The following is a 27,403-nucleotide window of genomic DNA, read 5'->3' as shown; positions in this document are numbered from 1 at the left end:
ACAAAGCTGAATGCCATATATATGTGTGTGTGTGTGTGTGTATGTATATGTATATGTATGTATGTATGAATTTGTAAGTTAAGAATACAGGTAGGTCCTCAACTTACGACCACAGTTGTGCCCAAAATGTATGTTGCTAAGTGAGAAATTTGTTAAGTGAGCTTTGCCCCATTTTCTTGCCCCATTTGTTAAGTGAATCACTGCAGTTGTTAAATAAATAAAATGGTTGTTAAGTGAATCTGATTTCTGTCCTGACTCTGCTTGTCAGAAGGTTGGATCATGTGACCCTGGGACATGGCAACCGTCATAAATGTGAGTCAGTTGCCAAGTGTCTGAATTTTGGTCATGTGACCATGGGGATCAGTGGTGGCATTCTACCGGTTCGGCCCTGTTCTGCAGAGCCGGTAGCAGCAATGAGCAGCGGAGACTGAACCGGTTCTCTCCACTGCTCTGCTGTTGGGCCCGCCTGCCCGGGCTCTCCTACTCACCTTTGTCCTCTGAATTTGAAGCGCAGCTGCTTTGCGCGGCACAGAAGAGTGCCGTGCGGCAGCTGCTGTAGCGACCGGGATCGTGCAGGCTTGCAGGAGGTGAGTTAGAATGCCTCTGCGCCTGCGCAAAATGCGCGTTTGGCAGGCGTGCAAAGCCCGCCTACCAAGCCACGCCCACTGAACTGGTGGTAAAAATATTTGAATCCCACCCCTGATGGGGATGCTTCAACTATCCATAAGTGAAAAATGGTCATAAGTGACTTTTTTCAGTGCCATTGTAACTTCAAAGGGTCACTAAACGAACCGTTGTAAGTTGAGGACTATTTGTATTAACCGTCCAGATATTTATAATACATGTGCGTTTATAGTTGAGCCCGATTGTTCCGAAGCAAATGGGAACTAAAATCTGTAATGTTTAACTATGAAATCTTTGCTCCTTCATTTCATTCGTTCATTCATTTTGGCTTTTAGGAGCAAACATATTTCTTACATCATCAGGATTGATAAAACTGGGAGATTTTGGCTGCTCGGTAAAATTAAAGAATAATATGCAGACAATGCCTGGAGAGGTGAATAGTACCCTGGGAACTGCCGGTAAGGAAGACCATACAATGAAATCTCTGCATATAACAGCCATTGAGATTCTCTAGTTATTACTGTTGACTTCATGCCTGGTTTTATTAGGAGAATGTTAAGTTCTGATCTACAACAAAAGTATCCATCCTCCATTCCAAGTACTGGCATAGCTACTGTTTAGGTCAGGGGTGTCCCACCTTGGCAACTTTAAGACTTGTGGACTTCAGCTCCCAGAATTCTGGGAGTTGAAGTCCACAAGTCTTAAAGTTGCCAAGGTGGGACACCCCTGGTTTAGGTTTTCAAGATTGATCCACATTGCTTAAAGTCCCGCCACCTTCTGGAATATCTGTGTCATTACACAGCTGTAAATCTAAATTTAAAAAAACCCCAAATCTTCAGATTGCATGTCCAGGATTGTCCAAACTGCATATCAGTAAAGTGCTCATCAACATTACCCGTTGTTGTTATTATCTTTGCTATTACGCAAAGAGATTTTATAGGGATGTGCAACGGTTTGGATGCAGAACAGAAAAGATGTTTTGGAAGAAATATGCATCCGCTTGGTGCCACCTGCAAGCCAATTCTTAAACCCCCAATTTTTCCTTGCTCTCACTAAAGCTGTGCAGTGTTAGAAAAATAGGCTTATGCATTATGGGGATGGTAATTGGGTATGATGGCCGTTTTGCACCTTGTTGATGGTTCAGATCAAATGTGCATTTTCCTGGGACCACATGATCGCTGTGCATGGCGGGGAGCGGGGGAAGAAGGGATTCTCAAAGAAAAGCCCTGACTTGGATAGTGAACCATATCCACATCACACTCCAAAACTGCTTTTCTGCATTACGATCCAAGTAGCCGTGCACTACTAAGGCTTTATGATATTAACTTCTGGCTTTGTACTAGAGACCTTAAAATTGCGTGAAGGTATTTCCCTTGCACTGGAGTGAGTGGGACACCTGTAGCTTCCAAGAGAAGGTATCTTGGAAAAGCATAATAAGATTGGTGAAAATGCTTCTAAAGCAGGGGTCTCGAACTCACGTCGTCACGGCCGTGTCATGTGACGTATCGGGACTTCCCCCCCACTTCTCTAAACCGGGTGTGGGCATGGCCAGCATGTGACGCATCTGGTCCACCGGCCGTGAGCTTGACAGCACTGTTCTAAAGTCAGCAACAATGTCTACGTTAAGTTCGCGTAGAATAACTGAAGGTTGTACTTTGTACTTAGTGACTTGGCAGCACAGATAGGTAGATTACGGTTGATCTTGCTTTGGTTCCTGGGACAAATCCTTTGGTTGAGAAACCTCCTGTTCCTTTTGTTGCATAAACTGATGTGATCCTTTGTGTTTTTTTTCAAAGCATACATGGCTCCTGAAGTGATTACCAGAGCGAAAGGAGAAGGCCACGGGCGAGCGGCAGACATCTGGAGCCTTGGATGTGTTGTGATCGAAATGGTCACAGGGAAGGTAAGTCTCCGATAGGACGTTCAATCAGTTTAGTTACTGAGAATGATCTAAATCCTAAAGCATGCCATTATTGGATTTCTGGGGAATTAAGTCACTTGAACTTTGCTCGGTTAAAAGCCACTGGCAAGAGAAGAATTAATTTTGACTGAAATGCTGAGTGCACTCTCCTCCGCTTAATAGAACTGATTCAACTGCGTATAACCTGTTTATTAAAGCTGAAGTATGAATGTATCTTGTCCTCGCAACTTCATTTAGTTCAATGATCTTTTTGAGCATGAAGGCCTCAGGAAGTCTGCAAAGACTTCTGCTATCTCCATATAGGGAGTAAATTAGTTTCCAGATTTCAGATAAGCCAACATTATAAACAAAGCCCCATTGGTGTAAAGAATTGCTCGGGGACGTTGATGCATTGCTTGCTTCTTAAATATATTAATGGAATAGAGAAATAGCTAAAGGTTGCCCACTGATTGGAATTGGCACCCACCCCATGTGCATATTTGTGGAGCTTTATACTCAGGGTTATTTGTTATGCTTATCAGAGCTTATTGTTATCAAAGAAGAAATGCACCAACTAACACAAGGTATACATTGTCTAGTTCGTGAGAAAATTCAATTTCTTAACCTAGATATTCCTGCTTTGTTATAGAGACCCTGGCATGAATTCGAACACAACTTTCAGATCATGTACAGGGTAGGGATGGGTCATAAGCCTCCGATTCCTGAAAGGATAAGTCCAGAAGGAAAAGGTTTCCTTTCTCATTGCCTGGAAAGTGATCCAAAGATGAGATGGACAGCTAGCCAGCTCCTCGATCATTCGTTTGTCAAGGTTAGTGAAGCGTGACTATTCTTATTAGTAACTATCAGGGTCTTATTACACAAGAGTAACTGTTTAAATTTTAAAAAGCTTGTGGATTTGAGTTCTAGTCTTCATAAGCAATTACTACACGTTTTTCTTCTTTTAGAGTCATCAGAAGAATTGAAACAGCATAAATAATTCAGTAGTACAGAACCCCTAACTAACTGGGAGATAAAGACATTGCTTTCATTTGCAGAGTTTTCTCCTATTGGCCGCTTCCAAATGATTAGGCTTTGTGTGCCATTGGGACAAGGCACGATGCACAAAATGGAGGTAGGGGTACATTTGGGAGAGCCTACAGTTTTGCTGCTGGGCTAAGCATCTTTAAAGCAAAATTATCCTAACCCTAACCCGATATGCTCAGCGGCCATAAGATGCTGGAGGTGGATGGATGAGGGTGTGAAGGGCATTGGCTGAAATCCAGATCAGCAAATTCCAAAGTACAACATTTGCCTTAATCCAGGGGTATCCAACCTTGGCAACTTCAATACCTGTTGACTTCAACTGCCAGTTTCCTTATCGGTGGCCATGCTGGCGGTGGAATTCTGAGAGTTGAAATCCTTACACCTAGAAATGGCCAAGTTTGGGAAACATTATCCAATGACATCTTTCAGGCAGTTTTCACACTTTGGAGGATCACATCACTTCTCTTGAAAAGAATGATATAATTTTGTCTACATAGTAATTACAGTAGATCTTAGTTGAACTACAGCGTAAGATGTTACATCTGAGGAGTCCCTGTCAGGGAAGGAGAAGCACACCTTTAAAAGAAAAGCTCAATTTGGGTTAATTATCTGCTCTCTCCTTGTTACCACCCAGGTGTGCACAGATGAAGAATGAAGCTATGCACATGGTTGCCTGTACTCGGGTGAAGTATTTTTGAATCACTACTATATGTAATATTTACATTTGGACTGTGTTAAGACACAGGATATGACTCAAGGCCTAACATGACTGAAGACTGCACAAGTGACAGGCGTCACTTTTACTGCTGCTGCTGTTCGTTTCCCTTGGCACCTGTTGTTCCCTTGGCAGCCCCCCTGAGTTTAAAGAAGCTGCATGTTTCAGTGAAAGTGCCATTACTACTGTATAATGGACCATGAACTTATTTTTGTCCTTTCTCTGTTTCTCAGATGACTGAGAACTGTAATGTTAATATGTAGGATTTTTGAGCTTTTAGGTTCAAAAACAAAGTTAGTGTTATATCAGGCAGTCTGAACCTTATTTTTAATCTCCTGTTTGTTGAGTGCACTGACTGTGAACTTCTACTTTTCTGTTTTTGTTTTGTTTTTTATTGGCCAGCTTGATTTGTTATGCGGACATTGATTGAAGAATAAATTTAAAAGCTTTTTCTCAATAAATGGTTTATTTTAGGAAGTCTTTTGTTTCCTATTTTGTTTGAAGCTGATACTTAAAATGGCTTTATCCTCCTCAGGAGTCTTATGTGAGGGTTGCCCTTGCGTTTCAACGGTGTAGCTAATTTGGGCTATAGTTTGGATAGGCTTTTAATAATTTGGGGGAAGTAACACCTTTACTCTTGCTCACAGTTATGCTTATGTCTGGCCACTAAAGATAAACTGAAGTGTGAATCCAGCTCTTCAGATGTAATTGATGTATATGTTGTTCACCTGCAGTTATAGTCTTCAGTGACATATTGGGCTGTGGGTTTAACTCACTACTACTATGCTAGCTCTTTCTCCCCAAATCAAAATTCAGAGTTGCAAGTGCAGTGAAGCTTCTATAAATAATTCCTTTAAATAGTTCAGGGGTTCATTTCCTTGACCAAATAATACCAAGTACCAAATTCGTCTCATAGAGAAAAGTAGTTATCAGCTAAGACTAGCTAAGTTGCATATGATTATCAAAGCAAAAGTCTAGCAAAGAAGAGTCTAATTCAATTCATGCACATTTGGCTACCGTTATAAGGGCTTAAAGTTAATGTTCACAGTTCTCTTACACAGACTTAATCGCTAAATTTTAATCTTTGCTTTTTAACTCCTATACTTGTTTAAATCAGATGTGGCTTCTCCCTGTACAATATCCATATTTACAGTTCTTTTAAAGACACACGCATCACTCTTGATATCGTATGCTTATATTTAGCTCTGATTTCTCAGCACCCTTCTATTTTGTTAATGATGTGTTGAAAAATACATTTACAACTTCATATCTAAGTATACTGCTATTTTAGCAACAATTAAGCTATATGGAGGTATTCGTAACAGAATCCTCCAATCCAGAACAATTTGCCCCATTAAAACACATAAGTTAGTTGAGGTTTACAGTGGGATATAATCTTGTTTGGCATTTGTATATTACGGTGACATGGCATCTAGGGTCACTTTGGTTTTTTTAGACTGAGAAACAATGCTTGTTCAATGAAGCACTAAATATTTAATTTTGCATTTCATTTGGTTCTGGAACTTGAAAGAAACTAAGCAGGAATAAGGCAGCCTTGTAAAATAAAGTAATCTTGCTGTACGTGGAATAAATTTTGTTTCCAAGAAATACATCAAAAACAACACTGGGCAGGAAGATCCAGTTGGTATTATGATCAATATTATCCATTGAAAACAAAAGTTCAAGAAGAGATTCGTTCTTCAAGTAAACTTTGAAAAGTGGTAAATAAAAGATTGGGGAATCATAAGTCCATTAGAGTAATAAATAGATTGGTAAGTAATGGATTAAGTGCAGCAGTAAAGTGAAGTGTTTTGGAAATCTCTAGCATAGTGGAAAAAGGAAACCAAACGAGGGAATTTTAATACATTATTTTAAATGCCTCCATACTACAAGTAGTCCTTACGACTAGAAGTGAACGCAAAATTTCTATTGCTAAGAGAGACAATTGTTGAGTTTTATGACCTTTCTTGCCAGTTAAGTGAATCACTAGTTAAGTTAGTACTACAGCTGTTTAGTGAATCTAGCTTCCTCACTGACTTTGCTCTTCAAAAGATTGCAAAAGTGATCCCTGGGACACTGCAACCATCATAAATATGAGTCAGTTGCCAAACATTTTGATACCATAGCCATGGAGAAGCTGCAGTGGTCGTAAGTGTGAAAAAGAGCCGTAAGTCATTTTTTTTCAGTGTCGTATGTTCAAACGGTCAAGTGAACTGTTGTAAGTTGAGGACTACTTGTATATCGGGAATGAACTTATCTGCATACAAGTCTACTGGATTAATGGTAACAGACCTGTTGAAAGCAACTGGGCTAAAATAAAAGGGCAAGCTAATCCAAAGAATCTGTTGCTTGGAGTTTGCTATAAATCATCAAAGCTGTCAGAAGAGAAAAAAGCAGGATTGATGTCTCAAAAAAATTGAAATGGTTTTGACGAAAGATTTCAACTGTCCAGGTATCTGCTAACAAGGCTCATTCTGCCAAATGTACCGGCTAAATTACTGTGTCGCTGATAATTTTCTCTTTCAAAAGTATGAGGATGGCTCTGTTATGTTGGATTTGGTCTTTGCTTAAGGTTCACTGAGTATTTTTAAATAGTTGGGACATTGGGTCACTAACTACTAAAAATACATTACCTCAAGCAATGGATTTTAGAATGCTAAACAAACCATTGTAGTATAAAAGTTGGTTTGTTCCTTAAGCCACAGAACTATAAACTTTTGTTTCCAAATGAAAATAGCAATAATTTTCAGGTTTATTTGGTCTAAATCAAACAATCTACATTACAGTCTAGAGCCGTGATGGTGAACCTATGGCTCATGTCAGGGGTGGGATCCGACAGGGTTAACTACTGGTTTGTTGATTTACGATGTGCTTCCCTCATCAGCCTGGCGCCTGGACAGCTGAGCAACGCTGCGTGCCGAGAAGCAGCCTTTGAAAAAGCCCTTTTTTCCTGCTTTTTAAACTGCAGCTATGCCTCGCACGGCAGCTGAAGTTGAAAAAAAAATCAGGAAATAAAAGTCAGGAAAGAGCCCGGGTGGGCGGGGGGGCAAAAACATCAGATGACATAGAACCGGTCCTATGTCTGCTGCTCTTCAGAGCTACCGGTTCTACAGAGGTGGACAGAACCGGTAGAAACCCCCCCTGGCTCACGTGCCAGAAGTGGCATGCAGAGCCACTTCTGCCGGTGAGAGGTCGGCCGGAAGAGCCCCACCTCCTGCCAGCCAGCTAACTGTCGGGTATCTGCTGCGTATGGGGAGACGTGCACGCATGCGCAGAGGCATGCAACATGCAGGGGGTTGCGTGTGCATGCACAGAGCGTGCAGTGCAGGGTTGCATGCACATGCGCAGGTGGGCGGGAGTCACATCATGGGTGCAGGCACGTGAACTCCAGCGCAGTTTTGGCACAACGTGGAAAAGGTTAGCCATCACTGATCTAGGGTAATTAGACTATGATAAACTCCACAAGGAGACATAGCAGCAGTGCAGATCTATATATTAAAGGGGCCATAGTGCTATCCAAGCTGAGATAAATATTGTCAATATCTTAATATAATTTTCATGATCAATATCTATATACTAGGAATACAGCCAATGTAACACCTGTGTTTAAAGTTGAAATGTGATTCTAGAAAAGTCAGGCCAATTTACTGTCCAATTTGGAAAGTAGTATTAAAGATAATATTGTGCATATAGAAAATAAATTTTAGTGTATAAGTTTCTAAAGAAATAAGTTCTCTCGCTAATGTTTTGAGTTCCTTGAGAATGTTGATGTATGAGTAACTGCATTGTGCTGGATATTTATATAAATGGATTTTCAAACAGCTTTTTCTTTCAGTTATTCATACATCAAAATCTTGGGATTTAAGAGGCAGTCTCATATTCATAATGAACAAGAAGCAAAAAAAAGTAAAATTGTTTTTTACAGTAGAAGAATACAAGAAATAGATTTTTTAAGGATATGTAAATATGACTGGAAATGTTAAACCTTTCCAAATATAATAAAGGATTTAGAATGAATACTTGGAGCGAAGTCTGCAAAGAAATTAAGTGCAAATTAAAAAATGGGATTGCAAAATAAAAGGGAAGTGCATTTCACTTCACTTTCTGAAGTGAATTGAAAACAAACTGGTAATAAAAGTGTCTTGGCAAACTGAAAACAAATGTTAGGAGGAAAGCCTTCCTATTTTTATCAGGCTGGCCAAAGGATAAATATTTGGATAGTGCCAAGTAGTTCAGTGAAAGTACTACTCAAGAATCACTCATTGGTTAAAACAATTACTTCCACAAAAATAAAGAGATTAGAAGTGAAACTAAATAAATTAAAATGCATTTGGAATACAAGCTTCATAAGAAGTCTCTGGGCTTTCCAGAAGCCGCTTGTTGGTCACAATTGGGAAATCGGCTACCAGACTAGAAAGAACGAAGTAAAATAGTTCTTAGTTAATTATATAAAATACTCATTTTGGTCATCTTATAGGAAAGTAAATTTTATTTCATATTTTAATCCATTAAAGATTTATTCAGAAAAAAAAAAATTCATTCATTCATTTGCTTCCTTCCTAATACTATGTCTGCATACTTTCTCTTCGTTAATTAAAAAAAAGAATGGTTTCTCTGGAAAATCTGAATTAAAGAAAAGTATAGAAAAATAAAATAAAATAAATTGCAGAATATTGACTTTTGTTGCCAGCTGGAAAATCGGAGGAGATGGATAGAGAAGAGATGAAGAGATGTGACTTCAGTGGAGGCATCAGCTTTCTCTAACAGATTCCTGGTCTTCATGACTGAAGACTGTTCACAGCAGTTCACTAGCTTGTTCCCTTTGGGTATGAAGCAGTCTCTGGAGATTTTCACTTTTGCTTCTCCTTGTGTCCCTGGTGGCCGTAAGTTGAGCCTTTGTTAATTTCTGTTACTCCTATCATCCATCGAACACCAACTGAAACTGAATTTTTTTTTAAAAAAAGAGGATATCTGGTGTTAAACAACTACAATTAGAAAACTAAGAGCAAATTTGCTCTCATATATGAAAGCATATACAAACTTTATATTGCAGTATTAGTAGTCTACCATGTTATGCAAAGAAAGAGAATTTATTTGGGATATCATGCTAGAAATAAATGTTTTTCGTCTGTAGTTTTAAAAATATTCCAGGAGAAAAGATAGGGACAAAAACACACAAGATGATTGTCAGATACTTTGTTCAACTAGATGGATTGCTGTACAATACTGTCCACTTTATCTCATTAAAGCAGCTATATCACTAATTTGAAATCATTTACATATCCCTTACTGGAAATGGTTTTTGTGTGTTAATTGGTTAAAACAATATAGCAATTTCTCCAATGAAGAGTTATTTTAAAAAAAAACACCTGATGTCAAACCTGATTGGTGGTGTCAGGAAACCAGAAGCCAGGACAGAGTTCAGAAAGTACTGCAAGTTTATTCCATGCAACCTACTGTATATACAAAAATCTGATCTACTAATGGTCAAGGTAAATTGGTGCCAGCTGAGAGTCAATGACTTCGGGGGGTGGGGGGTGGACTTGGGTCTCTTTTGGGGGTGAAATGACTCCAGACTGACAATGCACTTGACCCAGGCCTTGGGCATCTTACAACTGGCTAGTTTCGGGGCAGTAAAATAGAGCAGTGGTCCCCAACCTTTTTTGTACCAGGGACCGGTTTCAAGCAGAAAATTTTTTCAAGGACCGGGGCGGGCCAGGGGAGAAGAGAAGGAGGCTTCGCTCTCTCGCTGCTCCACCATCCAAGGAAGAAACTGCTTCAAAGAAGCGGGGGCTTTCCTGTCGCCGCAGCTATTCCGAGCGCCCGTTTCACCCCCACTCCCACCCGCCCGCGCGCCCGCGCCCCGCGCTTCAATCCACAGTGTCCCGTTCTGCCTGCCTGCCTGCCTGCCTGCCTTAGTTTCTGGTTGTTTGGGAGCAGCTTCGGCTGAGAATAATAACTATTCGCCTCTTTTACTCAGCCGAAGCTGTTCCGATTCAACCATTAACGAAGGCAGGCAGAACGGAGCACTGCGGGCGGGCGGACGGGTGGGGTGGGGAGAAACGGCGCTTCGGGAAGCTGCGGCGACAGGAAAAGCCCCCCCGCTTCTTTGAAGCAGTTTCTTCCTGTGCTGGTGGAGGAGCGAGAGAGCGACTGAGAGAGCTGACCCAGAGAAGGACAGGCTTCGGTTGCTTCCTCCCTCCCCTTCTTTCATTTGTGTCCTTGATCCCCGATCCCAGCAGCATTCACCGAAGGTGAAGAAAGCCGCCATTTTTTTTAAAAAAAATTCTTTGCGGCCCGGTAGAGAGTGCTCCACGGCCCGGTGCCGGTCCGCGGCCCGGTGGTTGAGGACCCCTGAAATAGAGAATGCTACATGTACAGTTCAAAGGTCTCCTGAACATCAAAGGTCGGTCACTAGCCTGTAACCTTTTGATATTTAATGACTTCTAAAAGCATGATCCTTCCATAACCTAGTCAATTTTGCATCCTATAGTTGCAAGGATATTATAAGTTAATTTCTAAAACTCTTCTCCCTTAGTAGCAGCAATGTCTCTTACAGCATAAATTATTGCCAAGCATTTTGACAGGATTTAAATTCATCAGCTATTCATAAATACAATAAAATATTATTTGCAGAGAGCACAAATGCTGTCATCATTCCTCCATCCCAAATATATATTCACTTGTTACAGAATAGCATGGACTATGTACAGAAAATTCATTGTGGTATTAGAAAGACTGATTCATGTAAGCTTAACAGTTTTACAACAGGCTATTAAATAATCTTAAACACATTTCCAAAGCAGAATAATCAACCACCAAATACGTCAGGAGTCTCCAAACTTGGCAACTTTAAGACTTGTGGACTTCAACTCCCAGAATTGTCCAGCCAGCATGACTAGCTGAGGAATTCTGGGAGTTGAAGTCCACAAATCTTAAAAGTTGCCAAGTTTGGAGACACTTGAAATACATCATTTGGTGAACACACTCACCAGCTCCAGCTAGGGAAATCCAAGAATCTGACAAATATAAGATATATGATTCCCATTATATCAAAATAGTTTTGAATGAGCACAGTTAAAGCTACATTGGTCATAAAAACAAGAACTCAAAGCACAAACTAGCGTACAAATGACAATGCTTTTTGCATAAACTATATTATTTCAAGTCAATTTGTTGTGGAAAATACAGCTATGGTAATATAAGGAAATTACTGTTTTCTTCTTAACTGGAACTTCAGTAATAACCAAGAGAGAGAGAATAGCACTAGAAGTTCAGTTTTCACAATATCTCATCCCATCTCTGTTCTAATGGACCTGAGTGAGATACTCAGTCCTGGGTCAGCTCAAACAATTTCACTTACTGCTGTCTAGCCTTCTTCAAGATTCTTAACCATTAGACTCCTAGCAGAGGCCCAGAAAGGAGGAGAAAGTAAGAGAGAGAGAGAAAGAAAAAGGAAACAGATGCACAGGAATGCATGCACCGTTCAACTGAAACTGCATGCTCATGCACTTATATAAAAGACATTGTGTTGAGCTGACTGTTGCAGAAATTATTGAAAAGAATCCATACTCTAGTATAAGGTACAGGATTGTTTTTTAAAGGGTATGGGACCGGTCATTTACTGTTTGCCTTGTTTAATAGCCATTTCAAGTTACAATGGTTGGGGAAAAACCTGCTTTGTGACCACTCCTTCCATTTAGGCGCTACATCCTGCAGTCATGTGATCGCCATTTGGATCCTCACCCATTTACAACAATCGCAGCATCCTGCTGTCACCTAATGGTCATTTGTGAGCCTCACAACCGGCTTCCAAAAAGCAGAATTAAGGGAAAACACAGAACTGAAATCACAAGCCATTAATTGAAATGTGATGTCTCGCTTGATGTCCGCGGTGATTGCTTAATGATGGAAGTGTGAGTGAACTATAAGTCACAAGATTATTTTGCTTAGAGACCAGGACACTCAGTAACAAGTTTCCAGTTCCAACTACTGTTAATAAGCAAGGCCTGTTTGTACTTTCTATTCAATTACGTTACTAATCCAGAATCCATTTTAATTCTTGCTGCAAACAGATAAGAGGGAAGGGACTAGTTTAGAGAACTATGTGTGAGAGACAGGTGTGCAAGGTAAAGAACTAATCTCAAAATGTCTTAAATATATGACCAACTTCTGTGCAATGTGGTCATAATGCTTCTAATAATAATTTCATGTTTAGCTGAAACTGAACTAGATGAATTAGGTATTAATAAAGGAGAATATCTGGTGCTCAGGTTGAAAGGAGGGGTCTTTGCTAGTCTCTCAGCTGGGGTTGTTTTGTTTTGTTTTCTGGGCAGACATTTCATTCATCACTGATGATATTACCTAGTGTGGGCAATTGAAATCTCTGCAAGAAAACAACCAAGCTCAGAATTCTATATTTTTGAACAGCAGCTATTAGAAGGCTAATATACTGGCAATTACCTGGAAAATGAAAACTATGGAAAATAAACATCAAGAGGAAACAAATATACTTGAGACTGTGATAGCAGCCACTAGCACCACATCATTCGGAGACTTCATCAGTCAATTACATATGGGACTTCCCTGTAGAGCAGGGATGTCAAACTCTTTATTTCATTGTGTTGACCACAGGGGGCCATGGGGTGGGCGTGGCTGGGATGGGCCTCACTGGTCGAGGTTCCATTTTTAGCCATGGCTGCTTCCTGCAGCCCTCTGCCAGCGAAAATGAAGCTTGGAAAGGCCGCAAACAGCCCGGGCGGCCAAAAACTGAACCCGGGCAGGCTGCATGCGGCTTCCCTAAGCTTCATTTTTGCTGGCAGAGGCACTGTGAGCCAGTCCTTCATTGTTTCCAGAGTGGCCTCATGGGCCAGATCTAAGCACCTTGTGGGCCTTGAATTTTGACACCCCTGCTGTAGAGGATACTTTGTCTGAATGCAGAAGAACAATCCTTTCACATATGGTGCATATGATATCCACCATCATGTACAGAAGAAAACTTCATGCTGGTGAGAGAAAATGCTGTTGATGTGGTCAGCATTCATCCAATCAAACTGTTGATTGGATGAATGTCGTTTAGTTTTAATCCTATTTATTTTACATACTTTTATATGCACTGTATTTCTATGGCCTATGTTATACTTATTTTACATGCTCAAATGTTGAACATTATATGTCTATAAAGGTGCCTCTGACACAAATAAAGAAAAAAAACACCCAATTATTATCTTAACTCTTCCAGTTGAGGAAGTTCTCCCTCTGCTGCGTGGTTTCTTGTAAATTCTTTTGAAACACTCATGTTTACCACAATTGTGCAGCACTCCGGGTTTAAAGGGAAGGAGATGCTTTACAGTGCATGAGACGGTAGCAACTTTATCAGGATTGCAACGTTGCCCTGTACAGTTGTAGCATGACCCCAGGCAGAGACATATTCTCTTTTAAGAAGTTGCAGGTAAGTACTACGTATGCACCCCTGTGTGTTCCAAAGGTACCTTTCTACAACGTACTATTATTTTTGAACATCCCAAGCTCATCCTTTGCCTTTCTTGTCTCTTTTTATGTCACTTCTTTTTTTTAGAAATCAAACTGTAGGCAAGGACTCCCCACCCCACCCCCTCTGGTTAAATTCCTCATAACGCCCTTTTTAGCTGAAGAGTGGAATAATTTCTATGAATGTACAAAAAGCAACTTTCTAACACCTCCCTCATCTACCTAGCACATCATCTAGAAGAGCTCAAATTGAAAAATCTACTGACACAAGAGCAAATAAGGCCCTAAGAAACCAAAACACTTGTCGGTCACAGAAGCCACAGAAGCGTGTTAAGATTTATATCCTGTCTTTCTTTCAGGAGCTCAACTGGACATGCATTCTCCTCATTCTTTACGCAATGAGAAGGGGTAGGATCGTACAAGAGCGAAAGATTGTTGAACTGCTGTGGCTAAGGAAAATCTCAGATCTAATCTTTGTCAACATCTTAACTGCACCATACCAGATCTCTCAAAGGGCCACTATTCTGCTAGGTACTATTAAGGGGACTGATGCAAATTAGCTAAAAGCAGAGACAGAAGATAATATTTATCTATGCAGGACTTTAACTTCAGTGTAACCTCAAATGTCCTTTATATGTCCTCAAACCAAATACCTCCTTATCAAAATGACAAATGCCCTTCATTAAGGCAGCAAGTTGCATATCCCGCTGTCACAAGAAAGCAATACTTAAAGACCATCATGAGGCCAAGTCCAACTTTATTCAACTCCTGGCTATCCAAAGCAAGGTGAATTTTTTAAAACTGAATCTCTGGAATGCAAATAGATATTCAAATTATTCTTCCGGAAGAACCAGATGAAATGTAAGTCTCAGATTATACTTTAACCCATCTACCATGCTATAATTCAACACCTGGACTTCAGTGCTACTTTGAGATGCATGTGCATTAAAGATGCTTTCCTTACACTGAACGAAGAAAAATGTAATAATGTGTGCACACATTGCTGTTTCAAGAGAGAGTATAGTATTTTGCACCCGTTTAAAACATTCTTTCAATAGCTTCTTTCACACTGCTAACAATTTTAACTAAGTGGTCATCTTAATATTTTCAAAAAATAATTTAGGTTGCAGAGTTGAAATAATGCTATATATAAGTGAAAAAGTTCACTTCTTAAAATTACTTCTATCATCAAATTATTTCCAATCTTAAAGATTCACCGGACATTCTATTGGATAGTAATTGACAGTGATAACATTTAACAGGTTTATTAATAATCGGTGGAATGTATTCAGTATTTATTTATTATATAATATAATAGCTTATATTAAAATACTCCTATGCATCATGGCTAAAGTTGTCTTATGCTTAGTTTAGCAAATAATGTCTCCATTTTGGGGACAAGGAGTCTGGTGATGTTTGCTATTATCCTTTTTTAATTGTTTCTATCATATTATGATGAATGCTTAGTATTTTAAGCATTCAAGATCATAAAAATTATGGAACATTAGGAACATTAAAAATGTAATATCAAAATCAATTAACCTGGAGTAGTGTTTAAGATGATAAAACATTTTTCAAAGGCTTCTTTGAATTAAATAAGGAAAGCCAGCAGAAATGTGTAATAAATGTGTTTGACAATTCTAGATTATGGTAACCAGATTTACTATAATCAGACACATTTCTTCGTAGTATGATATGAGTAAGTAACTTGATGTTTCCAGCTCTCCAAATTAATAATGTCTATTGAAATTAAGGTATTTGTTAACTGGCTGTGACATTTCTGTGTTTATTTTGCAGCAGACTTGGCTGGGTCACATAAATAGCTTTTATATTTATTATGAAATTTGTGCTATGTGCAAAGATTCAGTGATTAAAATCTGCACTTGCTTGAAAGTTTAAAGTCAACATTTTTATAATGGTTTCAAATAAACTGCATGCAAAAACATGCAGCCATGCGTGCAACCGGAGTAACCCACAACGATTTTCCTCTTAAAGGTTGGGTTTTCTTTTAGGAAATCAATCTTAAAATCTAGCCTGGATGATTACAAAATGAATAATATTCTTAATATCCTTTCCATCACAAAAATTGGTGGGTACAGCCTCTCCCATTACATTAGCTATATATACAGTAATTGTGGTCATGCAGTTCTAATCTCTCATTATTATCTGTGTTTATTTTTTTACGATCAGCTCATTCTCTTGGATGTTAAATGTTTACATTGGAAACATTTCATACCAGTTTAAGTTCCTCTTACCATTAAATATTCAAAACCATCATCATTTCCTTTAAAAAAGGGCAAAGCTCTTTCTGACAGATCGTTCAGGAAGCAATCAAAGTTTCGCTGCTGATGCAACATTGCATCAAAAATGTAAGAATTTCTGCTTCATCTCTTAATGGAAGGGGGTGAAGAAGAGGACAGGATGTAAACCTTTGGAGAGATACAGTAATAATCACAACACCTCTGTGCCATGGAATAAATATGGTGCAAAACTACTTTTCTCTTATTTCCATATATACAAAGGCTGATTCATTTCATTTAGTCAGAATGAAGCTGACTAATAGTGCACCTGTTTTGATGAAAGTATCCTCCAAATTCCATCTGGGTCAAGACCCTAGTTATGTAGTAGGATGAGTAGACAAGCCTTAAGAGTTGTGGCATACGCTTGTTGCAACTGAGTTGGCTAATCCAATTTAACATACCCACAATACGAATTTTTTTGGGGGGACAAATAATTATATATACCGTTTTTTTTGCTCCATAAGACACACTCCCCCAAAAAAAAAGTGGGTGGAAATGTCTGTGTTGGTGCCAGTCCTTTGGTGAATAGCAACCGAGCCACGGTGGTGGGGTCCTTTTACAGTGCTGAACCCCGCCTCTTCTGTCTTAGTCATTGCCCGCCTCTCTGTCTCTTGTCCGCAGTGCAGGAGTCAATAGGCAGAGCTGGCACATGAGAGGACACCTATCTGTGGTCCTCTCAGGCTCCTCCTGATATTTTTTTTTTCTTGTTTTCCTCCCCTAAACCTAGGTGTGTCTTATGGTCAGGTGCATCTTATGGAGCGAAAAATATGGTAAATAAGCCCTGCCTGCATGCAAGTATTCCTCTGTACTATCTATCACACATCAATCTTTGCCATTTCTTATTCCAAACATCTTAAATGGTGAATACTCAGTTCAATTTTCAGGAACTGCCTGTAGGGAGAAAACATATATTTATTCTACACTCTACATATGAACATAGTGATAGGTATTTTGCAGAAATGAAAGATCCGATACTGGTTCCACTTATCCTTAAAAATCATGTTAGATTGATGGGATTAGACAGAAACTTTATTATTAAAAATATAAAAACTAATACAACTAAAAAAAGTAAATAGAAAAAATAAAAAGCACAGAAAAAAATAAGAATATAGTAAAGAAAAAGAAAATATGTATAGAATTTACTTCCCAGCATCACAAGTATAAATAATTTTAATAATTTATCATCTTTTCAACTTCTCTTTAATGTAACAAACTATCTGCTTCCCATGTCCCATCTCTTATCTATAAACAATTTATTAAAGCCGCCTTGTTTGATCCTGGTCAGCAAAAGTCCATTTAGGGTTACCAGAGATAACATTTATATATTTTAACCTTGATCAAATAAGCCAATGGAAAAAAACAACAACAGACAGCTAACACTATCTCCTGCATTCTAAATACATAGGCATAAATTGGCCAGTGTGTAAAATTGGTGCAGAATGTAGGTTACTTCAACGCAGTCCTTTCTGTCTTTGAGTCAGGGGTGAAACTATATACAAAAATCACAGTAGAGATTATAAGCTATAAAGAGAACCACCCTTATATCTTTTTTTCTCTGACAACCCCAAATTATTATGCAGAGACATGCAGCCCACAGAGGGGGTGTCTTGCATGCATGCACAGAGGTGCAGCGCGGGGTGATCATGCATGCATGCGCAGATGCATGGCACATGGGCGGATCGTGCACGCATGTGCAGAGATGCGCAGTGCGTGAGGGGCACATGCATTGCCTTCGGTGCTGGCATATGAGTGTGCACGCACACAATTTTCAGCACAGGAGCTCCAAAAGGTCAGCCACTACTGACATACAGCATTCAAGTTTTAAATGCCTTAATAAGTGCATTATTTGGAAGAACTGCTGGGGACCTGACAGAAGCACAGAACCCTACTAATTAAAGGAGCCAACTCTTTATTTCAGACTTTGACATGAGTCTCAATAGACGTGTTTGCTTTAATTAGTAGCACTATCCAAAATTCAGGCATAGCTCCAATGATCAACAAGGAATTCCACACACAATAAAAGAACAAACAATCTATTTTGCTGCAGTTTCAGGGTGTCCATCATTTGTTCCTAACTCAATACTCTGTAGAATTTCCTAAAGTGCACATTTGATCATTAAGCTCAGCAAGAAGTATTGAAATAAAAGGCACGCCTTATTATGGAAGGATTTTGCCTTCCATAATGATAGCCCTCCTACTATAGGTGAAGAGGCTGTGAGAAACAGATAGCTTATATATAAGCAACGTTTCTCAGTCTTAATAACTTTAAAGATGTGTGGATCTCAATTCCCAAAATTCTCGCAATAGCAGGGTTGAGAAACCCTGCTCTTTCTAGAGGGAAAGACAATAAAGAGAAAATGCAAAGTGGAGGATTTCAAGATCATATTCCAGATAATTTGGAAATGGGAACTTGCCCTCATACACTCACTGCTTTTCTACCCATATAGCCCAACCATTTCTTATTCAACATTGCAATTTGGCTACAAAATAAAAGTAGAATGTTGAGCAAGATGAGTTCTTAAGCATAATTAATCAATCAAATATGTATAGCTGCCCATCTCATCAGACTGGACAGTGCACAACAATCATATTAAAAAAACATTAAAAAACCCACAGTGGATGGGGGAACTATATTAAGAAATAAATAGCATTAAAAAAAACAAATATACCATACCCCTAGGCAAAGAGAGAATAAAAATGCCCATCTTAACTATGGAGTCATCCAAGTATAGTCAGATTCCCTGCGAGGCTGCGAGCCATAGGCCTCATAGTATAACCAGGTGTTGAGAGCCTTCAGGAATGTCAAAAAGGATGGAGCTAATTAATTTTGAGGAAAGAATGTTCCATAAGGTAGGGGCCATGGCAGAGAAGGAATGTCTCCTGGGATTTACCACATGTAGTTTCATTACAGAAGGGACTAGCAGCATGTGTCTTATGCCAGATGATGGGACAGGCAGGTGTAATTTTGGAGAGCCCTCAAGCAACCTAACCCCATACCATGAATGGCTTTCAAGCTCAAAATCTGAACTTTAAATTGGATCCAGAAGAAAGCTGACAACCAATGCAGCTCACATAACACAGATATAACATGTGGTCTTGTAGAGGTAAATATAACTGCCTCTACCATTGCATTTTCTCCCAGCTGAAGCTTCTGGATAGTTTTCATGGGCAGCCCCAGATAGAACACATGACAGTAAGAGATGATTAAGGCATGAGTGACTCAGCAGAGAATTGATCAAACTGTTAAAAGTGGCAGTGGGAAGTTTGCAGCTCCAGACTTGCAAGATTGATGTCAGCCCTCCCTGGTAAATATACCGGAAACACAATTAGATGAGCTAATTCTATTTCACTGTAAGGCTACATTAACAGCATCTTGTAAGTCTAAAGGTGTATCTTTCCCGCTGCCACCTAAGCAACTGAGCAAGTAGGGTAGGTTCTTCCTAAGTTTCCTTCTCTGACCATTATGCCACTGGGACTCCTCCCTCTCACTTGGTTGTTTTCCAAACAGCACCTCTTCATGCCCCCCAGGGCCATCCACACATTCAGGGAACAGGAACATGAAACTGGGATAAGGAAATGGACCTACAAACTCCAAGTGCAGCCTGTTTCCTGCCTGGCACCATACATAATGGTGCCCCATTTGGGGATGTGGGGGGGATGATTCCCCTCCACATCCCCAAAGGCCACATCCATCCTGGCTCCTCAGCTATAGAAGCAGTGGTCCTCCCATTGTCCTTTATGAATGGCATAATGCATCCCAGGGAGGGAAAGCCAGATAACTTGAGGTGCCATAAGGGTGATTTTAAGAAAGAAAGAAAATGTCAGAAAGAGAAACGTTAGATGGATCTGAGAAACAATAAGCCACACATTTGAAAATTTGCTAGCTATAAACGTTTTTCTGCCTTTTTTCTTCAGTATTTCCTAGTGCAGTTCCAACGCAATTATGTAAATTTCTAAAAAAAACAAGTAATTTGTAGGACAACAGCCGAGTGAAATTTTAGATCACCAAATTCTCCTCTGTTTTCAGAGTTAAACTGAGGTTACCAAAGCCCAAATTTACTCCTCCCACTCAGATTCATCTATCCACATTAGATGCGGAGGGCGGAGTTTTTGGTAGGGTTAGTAAAGAAGGTCTTTCTCGTAGGGGCTGGAAACAACTCACCTGCAATCAAGACAGAGGCTACAGTGGCAAGTGTCAGGTATGAGCCACTGCTGATCATGTTGATGAGCAGCTTGAATAAAGGGTAGAGTAGCAACAAGGCCCAGAAAAGCCAATTCAAGAGAGGCCATGGCCGCCGAGGAAGCACAGTAGAGTTCTCTGGATATCTTCCTGTCCTGTAATATTCTTCTTGGATGATATCCTAGTCAGAACAATATGGGAAAGAGCTGGTTATCTGCTAAATTCATCACTGCAAGCAGAAAGTGTGATTTCTCTCCCTATTTCTGGTGTTTCTGTTCCTCTAGGGAAAGGAAGACATAAACCTGATGGCTATTGAGTGCATTATTCCTCCACCCAGCAAATTGCCATTTTCTCATTTGCAAAACCTACAGGTTCAATCAGCTCTTCTTTTTAAGAAAACTAAGCAATCACTTTCAGATTTCAGGAACGGAAATTTATGACAACTGAACAGCGAGAGCAGGGTTGGGCAATTACTTTTTCCAAGGGGCCACCTGAGAGACTGGGATTGTTGTAGAGGGCCGTCTCAAATCTTAATCATCGTAAGAACGGTTAAATAATGAACCAACCTTTTCTTGGTAGAGTTTGTAAAGCCAATCAGAACACTCCTGGTCGCCTTCTGGAACCTCCTCTAATGGAATCCGCCTAGAAATATTGAAAAAGAGAGCACAGGATGAAGAGAAGATTTAAAAACAAACCATATAACCACCCTGCTTACTTTCAGTTATGGGAGAACGTAAGCAACAAGATTTGGGTGGAAAAAAATTACAAGTTATTAGTGTTTCAATATAAAGCTTTTTTTCTTCTTCTTCTATTCTATGATGTCCAATCCTTTCAGACTGCTTGGATTAGTCCCTGGAGTTTTCTTGGCAAGGGTTTGCAGAAGTGGCTTGCCTTTGCTTTTTTCCTAGGGCTAAGAGGACTAGAACTCACAGCCTCCCAGTTTCTAGCCAGAAGCCTTCATTACTATACCGAACTGCCTCTCCTAATATAAAGATAGAATTATAAGCTCTATTATTATAAAGAATTTTATATTCAAAATGCCTTCGAGGCATTTTCACCGTAGTTCCTTTTGGATTGCAATCACACTATGCCTTTTAAAGCTGTTAAGAAAAAGGTACTTGCCTTACATATAAATCTGCATGGTATTTCTTCCCATGTAAAATTCCGAGTAGTGTTGGATTTTCATTATTTCTGAAGTTCAGCGTAGAATCATATACAGCTGAAACTGTAGAATAGGGTACATTAAAACATGGTGACAACTGTCAGAGGTTTCAAAACATGACCCTGTAAACATCATGTAAGCTCAGGTTATCAAAATGAGGAGCTTTGGCAGTTGAGGAAAAATAATTGCTATAGTTTAGTACCAAATATAAATAGGGTTACAAAAAGTCTGTCAAGGCATAGCCAGATTTTGTTGTGTTCCAAGAAAATAGAGTAGAAGTTCAAAGTTCAATCCAGCCATAAAAAGACAACTTCATGTTGTTTTTTTTAATAGACTGGTTCAAATGTCAACCCAACCATCTCTGGTGCGCTTTATGGGAGTAATTCAGCTGAAGAGGGTTTTCAAACCGAACTTTTGAATTCTAGTGGGTCCCAAAGTTGCTAATCACAACGTATTGAATGAACAAAGCAGCAAATTATAATTGTTAAGAGGCACTGACATAGTTTTCTCCTGCTGCAATGGAGGGCATTAAGGAATTAGAGCTATATCTGGCTAAATCTCACACCTCCATTAAATCAAGGTATGACTATCTACAGCAGGGATTAGTGAGACTTAAAAGACTTAGCAGTGAACTTTAAGCCTGAAGGACTTCAACTCCCAGAATTCCCCAGCCAGCTTTGCTGGCTGGGGAATTCTGGGAGTTGAAGTCCTCCAGGCTTAAAGTTGCCACGGTTGGACACCCTGATCTACAGTAAATATGATTAGTGAGACTTAAAGAAAGACTTAAAGGAAGATAATGTTTAGATATCATCCCTCAACAGGGCTATTTTTCAGAACATGGCAATCAAAAGTTGATGTCAGCTTGCTTCATTTCCAAATGCCAGTTTAACTAAAACATACATCTGATTACAAACATTTAAAATGGTGTCTTAGATGTGTTGGGTATGTTATTCCTTACCTACATTTCTCAAACATTGGACGGTGAGTGCAAATCCTTTGGTTCGCGGGAGGAGGTGATGTTTGAGCTTTGGCAAGCCTTTAGCTTCAGCCACCTGCATGCTGATTTCATGTTTTTGCTCGGTAAATCTTGTGCCTTCACAGTGAATCAAAAACTGAAGAGGAGAAGAAGAAGAAAGGAAACTGAAGAGATGTATTGGGGGTGTGGAAGGAAGAAGTACATTTCTTTATGGAATACTGCATCCCAATGGATGGGGCACAGAGGAAAACAAAAAGACCACTTCTATACATTAATCACAACACTGTGATAAATCTCAAATACACACCTTTTTCTTAAGACCTAAACATAATTCAGGAAGAGCAATCTGCAAGGCCCTTCATGATAATGCCTTTTTGCAAGAACAATTAACATGCAATTTTAGCATCACAATGTTCTTTTTTGAGTACCAGTAGCTGCTTCCTCTCTTGTCCAAAGAACACAACCATTTCCTGTTTGAACTATTTTAAAAACACAAAGACTGTATTGCTATCATTTTGAGCACGAGTAGTTGGAACAGAGTAAAGTTATGCTTTAAGGAGCATTTCACCAGAAACATTTATCAATTCCTATTTAGACTCTCCTATCTGATTCAGCAGCAATCACAAAAAGCAGCATCGTATCAGAAATTGCAGACATGTTCCCTGAAAAATGGTTGAAAGCAACATTGGTTGCATTCTGAAGATCAAGTTACATATTATATTTGGAGGGGAAGTAAAACTTGCCTTATCATCAGTGAGATGGGCGGCATATAAAATTATTAATAAATAAATAAAGATGTTTGAATTATGGTGGCACTATTCAACCTTCATTGGATACCAATACAGCAAGGGCTGAATTAGATGGATGAAATGTGCAGAGCAAGGGTGGGCGATTAATTTTCCCAAGGAGTCACATTAGAAACTGGGACTGTTGTGGAGGGCTAAACCAAAAGGGCTGTGAAGCTGTGTAGGTATGCAAGGATGCACATACCTAAATTGAAAATAAAACAATAGTCGTCTTCAAAATAAAAGTAATTCATGCAGGCTGGACAGGGACATTCAAAGGGCCAGATGTGGCTTGAGGGCTATATAATGCCCAAGTCTGGTATAGAGGTTTCTTTTTTAAAGCAAAAATGGCAACAACTGGGGGAGGGAAAGGGAGGGAGGAAAAAGAATGAAATAGATATATAGATATATAGAGAATTGCCACTTTTCCTTTCATCAAATACACACACACACAACCATATGCACTCACACACACACACACAAGCTTGATATTTGTACGGTCGGGCTTAGTTTTGGGGGAGGAAAATAAGGGTGGGACACTCTGCCTCTACCTACCAGCATCCATCGGAATTCATCTGGCTAGCGTCCTGTCAGTGTGTGAGAGATTTGAGGGCTGTTTGGAAACTGAAACAGTATTTGCTGCGTGAGCAAGGAGACAGCAAGGAGCCTGGGCGTGACTTAGCTCAACTGTCCTGTACTAAAGCTACTTGGTGCTGTGAAACTAAACTGAAACTGCAACTCCTCTCCTCTGCTTGTGTTTTGCATTTGGAACAGATTTCTTTTCTTAGGTGGGGAGGGGGAGTAGAACTCCTTAGCATCAGAGCATGTTAATAATAATATAAGAAATACTAATGCTCTGATAGTCATTTCGAAAACCCTTTCTTAGTGAGCACCTAGAAGCCAAGAGGAACATACATGCCAAATTTCAAGTTTGTAAGCTTTATGGTTTTGGAGATTTCGTGATGCGTGAGTGGTATTTTGTTTGTTTGTGTGTGTGTGTGTGTATACACATACAATCTTAGAAAATGAAACTATTCTCTAAAGCACACAAGTTCCTAGGCAGACGCACCCAGATCCTCAATGCAGTATCTAATGTGTAAAAGACAAATGCAGGTTTAACAGCAAATTCAGGTTTAATAGCAGACTGAATCCAGTCCATATTGCATTCTAGATTAGAGCAGTAGTCCATCTTTGCAAAGCTGGATATGTTTTCATACATACATACATACATACATACATACATACATACATACATACGCATTTAGACTCACTTTTTAATTGTTCTTATATAGGTAGCCCTTAACGTATCACCACAATTGAGCCCAAAATTTATGTTGCTGAGAAATTTGTTAGGTGAGTTTTGTCCCATTTTATGCTTTTCTTGCTACATTTTGTTAAATGAATCTCTGCAGTAGTTAAATTAGTAAGACCGTTGTTAAGTGAATCTGGCTTCCCCACTGACTTTGCTTGCCAGAAGGTCGCAAAAGGGGATCACAAGACCACAGGACACTGCAACCGTCATAAATATGAACAGGTTGTCAAGCATCCAAATGTAAATCACGTGACCATGGGGGGTGCTGCAATGGTCATCAGTGTGAAAAATGGTCATAAGTCCCTTTTTTCAGTGACATTGTAATTTTGAACTGTCAATAAATGAACTGTTGTATGTTAAAGCCACCTGTATTTGTACGGTAGCCTTGGCCAACTGGACAGGGAAACATATACCTTTATTTTTTATTGTCATTTTAAATCAAATCATAATTCCTGAACACCTGAAGAGTGGGCAGTACAGGAAGCCTTCCGCTTACAACAGTTCATTTAGTGACCTTTTGAAGTTACAATGACATTGAAAAGATTGAGTTGTCAGGGCTCCAACAAATTCCCCTCATTCCAAGCAAAAGTCTCTAGACGCATCTCAGAAACAGTAAATTGGTTTATTAGAAATTGCCAAGTTGGTGCGTGTAGAGTTGTAATTGCAGGAATGACATTATCTTGATGGTAAACCTCAGATAATGAAGGTTCCAAAACAAATACAACTCAGGCAAACAAAATCACTAATGGAAAGAAGGATTAGAGAGAGGAAGTAAACATATGTTAGACTTTAACTAGAGATAATTAATTGTGTTAATTACTATGCTAAACAGTAACGAAAGCTGAGCAGAAACTAAAGTTAACCAATGTTAGAGGATTACTAAAAATGTGTATAAATGTAAGACTAGACTCCAATAAAGTTCATCATGATGATTCAATTGATCATGATCAAACACCTCAACTGCCTCGTCATTACAACAGGTGTGCGGCTGGGTGCAGCCGGTACTAAATCACATCATACATTTCCTCCTTGGCCCTGGCCTTCCCGCCACCCCCTGGATGTGACTTCTCCAATAGGACACATCCGTCTCCAAGAGTCATCCATCATTCTCTCCAATAACCTTCTTATGCTCCGACAACTTTGGGCTGCCGAGTTGATTATCTAGGCATTTCAAGAATGCCTTGTTTTCCCCCCCTCCCTTTTTCTGGCAGCTAAAAAGACCAAAGGAGCATCTTTTTAGTTGCCATGAGTTATAGCCGTTTTTCACACTTACGACCATTGCAGGACCCCATGATCACGTGATCAGATACTTCATAACCGGCTCCCATTTATGGTGCGGTATCTTGGGGTCACATGATCACTTCTTGCGATTTTCTGATAACCAAAGTCAACGGGGAAGCCACGTTCACTTAACAACTGTGCTACTAACTTAACAACTGCAGTGTTTCACTTATCAACTGTAGCAAACAAGGTCGTAAAAGGAAGCAAAACTCACTTAACGACTGACTCATTTAGCAGCAGAAATGTTGGGCTCAATTGTGGTCATAAGTTGAGGACTGCCTATAAGTGCTTTTCAAGCAGCAATCTAAACCTCTACAGGTAGCCCTCCACTTATGATCACAATTGAGCCCAACATTTCTGCTGCTAAGTGAGTCAGTTATTAAGTGAGTTTTGCTCTGTTTTACGGCATTTCTTGTCACAGTTGCTAAGTGAATTGTTGCATTTAAGCTAGTAACATGCTTGTTAAGTGAATCTGGCTTCCCCATTTATTTTGCTTGTCAGAAGGGGATCGCATGAGCCTGGAATACTGAACTGTCATAAATATGAATCTTGATCAAATGACCAAAGGGATGATGCAAAGGTCATAACAGTAAAAAATGGTCATAAACATTGAACAGTCACTAAATGAGCTGTTATAAATTGAGGACTACCTGTACTCCATGGGAGGAAAAACTCCTTTCACCTGACAAAACAGTATAAAAATGCAACCCTATAAATTCTTACAAAATATGCAAGCTGCCCTGAATTTAACCAGGTTTTTGAAGAGATACATGCACAATAAAACCTACATGGGTCAATTTCAGTTTGAAAGAGCAGTACTAAAATAACATCAAACCAATCTTCCAGAAAGTCAATAGAAATAAATCATGAGCCCAAAATAGAAATAAATCATGAATCCTGTGACAAAATAAATCTAGATGTATTGTTTTGAGTGTTTTTGTTTTCAGCCTGTGCAGGTTTCTCCCCTCCCTTACGCCTATGTATAGAGTCGGGCTCTGAGGGAAAGGAGGAACAGCCAGACAGGGAGTGGTGGTGTAGCTCCGGAGGTCGTGGAGGAGGCTGGGGAAGGGCAGAGGCCAGCTGGGCAGTCAGAGGAAGAACCAGGCCCATCCCCTCTGCATCCTAGGACAAGCAGGGAGGAACGGAGAAGGCAACAACTTGGCTTACGAGAGAGGAAGCGGCCATGATCCACCTCATTGATTGCAGCTAGGGAGACTAGTATATAAGAGAGACGATTACAACACAGAGTTGCCAGAAGCAAAGCGTGTTTTTTGGGGGGGCTGAAGTTATCTTCCAACAGACTGTGCCTTGTTATCTGCTTGAATTTGGTAATTACTTATCCTGGTCCGTTGTGAAATTTTTGTCATTGTAATTTGTTTGGTTTTTAATCTGTTCATTACGTTTGGACTGCATTGCTTTCTTTTGAAGATTATTTTTGAGTACGTTTTTTCTCCAACTGAGAATTATTGAACAGTGGGGCCAAGTTGGAGGCATTAAAGGACATTTATTTACATTTTTGGATTTTGTTACGTTTTTGTTACACTCCTGGCCATCACACTGAGTTCCTAATAGTCAGGCCCAATTTCCCCCCTTCTCATTTTTCAGTGATTCTCCCACTTATGACTCCACCTTCAC

At 39.6% G+C, this 27,403-nt stretch overlaps 2 protein-coding genes across 19 annotated transcripts in view; one reads left to right on the top strand and one right to left on the bottom strand.

The window, feature by feature from the left end:
* The window catches only part of MAP3K4 (mitogen-activated protein kinase kinase kinase 4), a 110,096-nt gene extending 105,336 nt beyond the window's left edge, over nt 1–4,760 (top strand). For all 16 annotated transcript variants that reach the window (XM_087969270.1, XM_087969295.1, XM_087969228.1 and 13 more), the window contains 4 exons: nt 960–1,082; nt 2,421–2,527; nt 3,174–3,353; nt 4,203–4,760. In XM_087969270.1, the coding sequence (XP_087825396.1) occupies nt 960–1,082; nt 2,421–2,527; nt 3,174–3,353; nt 4,203–4,223 (431 nt within the window). In that variant the 3' untranslated portion in view covers nt 4,224–4,760. The remainder of the gene's footprint in view (nt 1–959; nt 1,083–2,420; nt 2,528–3,173; nt 3,354–4,202) is intronic.
* A 3,994-nt stretch (nt 4,761–8,754) lies between these two features.
* AGPAT4 (1-acylglycerol-3-phosphate O-acyltransferase 4) overlaps nt 8,755–27,403 on the bottom strand; it is a 46,139-nt gene continuing 27,490 nt past the window's right edge. For all 3 annotated transcript variants that reach the window (XM_026675241.2, XM_026675242.2, XM_087969179.1), the window contains exons 5-9: nt 22,373–22,526; nt 21,375–21,477; nt 20,819–20,894; nt 20,235–20,433; nt 8,755–9,225 (exon numbers count right to left, since the gene is read on the bottom strand). In XM_026675241.2, coding sequence (XP_026531026.1) covers nt 9,134–9,225; nt 20,235–20,433; nt 20,819–20,894; nt 21,375–21,477; nt 22,373–22,526 — 624 coding nt within the window. In that variant the 3' untranslated portion in view covers nt 8,755–9,133. The remainder of the gene's footprint in view (nt 9,226–20,234; nt 20,434–20,818; nt 20,895–21,374; nt 21,478–22,372; nt 22,527–27,403) is intronic.

This window comes from Notechis scutatus, chromosome 1 (genome assembly GCF_049901735.1).
Source record: "Notechis scutatus isolate UNSWTSFEM ecotype Mainland chromosome 1, rNotScu1.2, whole genome shotgun sequence".
Classification (NCBI taxonomy): Eukaryota; Metazoa; Chordata; class Lepidosauria; order Squamata; family Elapidae; genus Notechis; species Notechis scutatus.
This window is presented reverse-complemented; position numbering and strand designations above follow the sequence as displayed.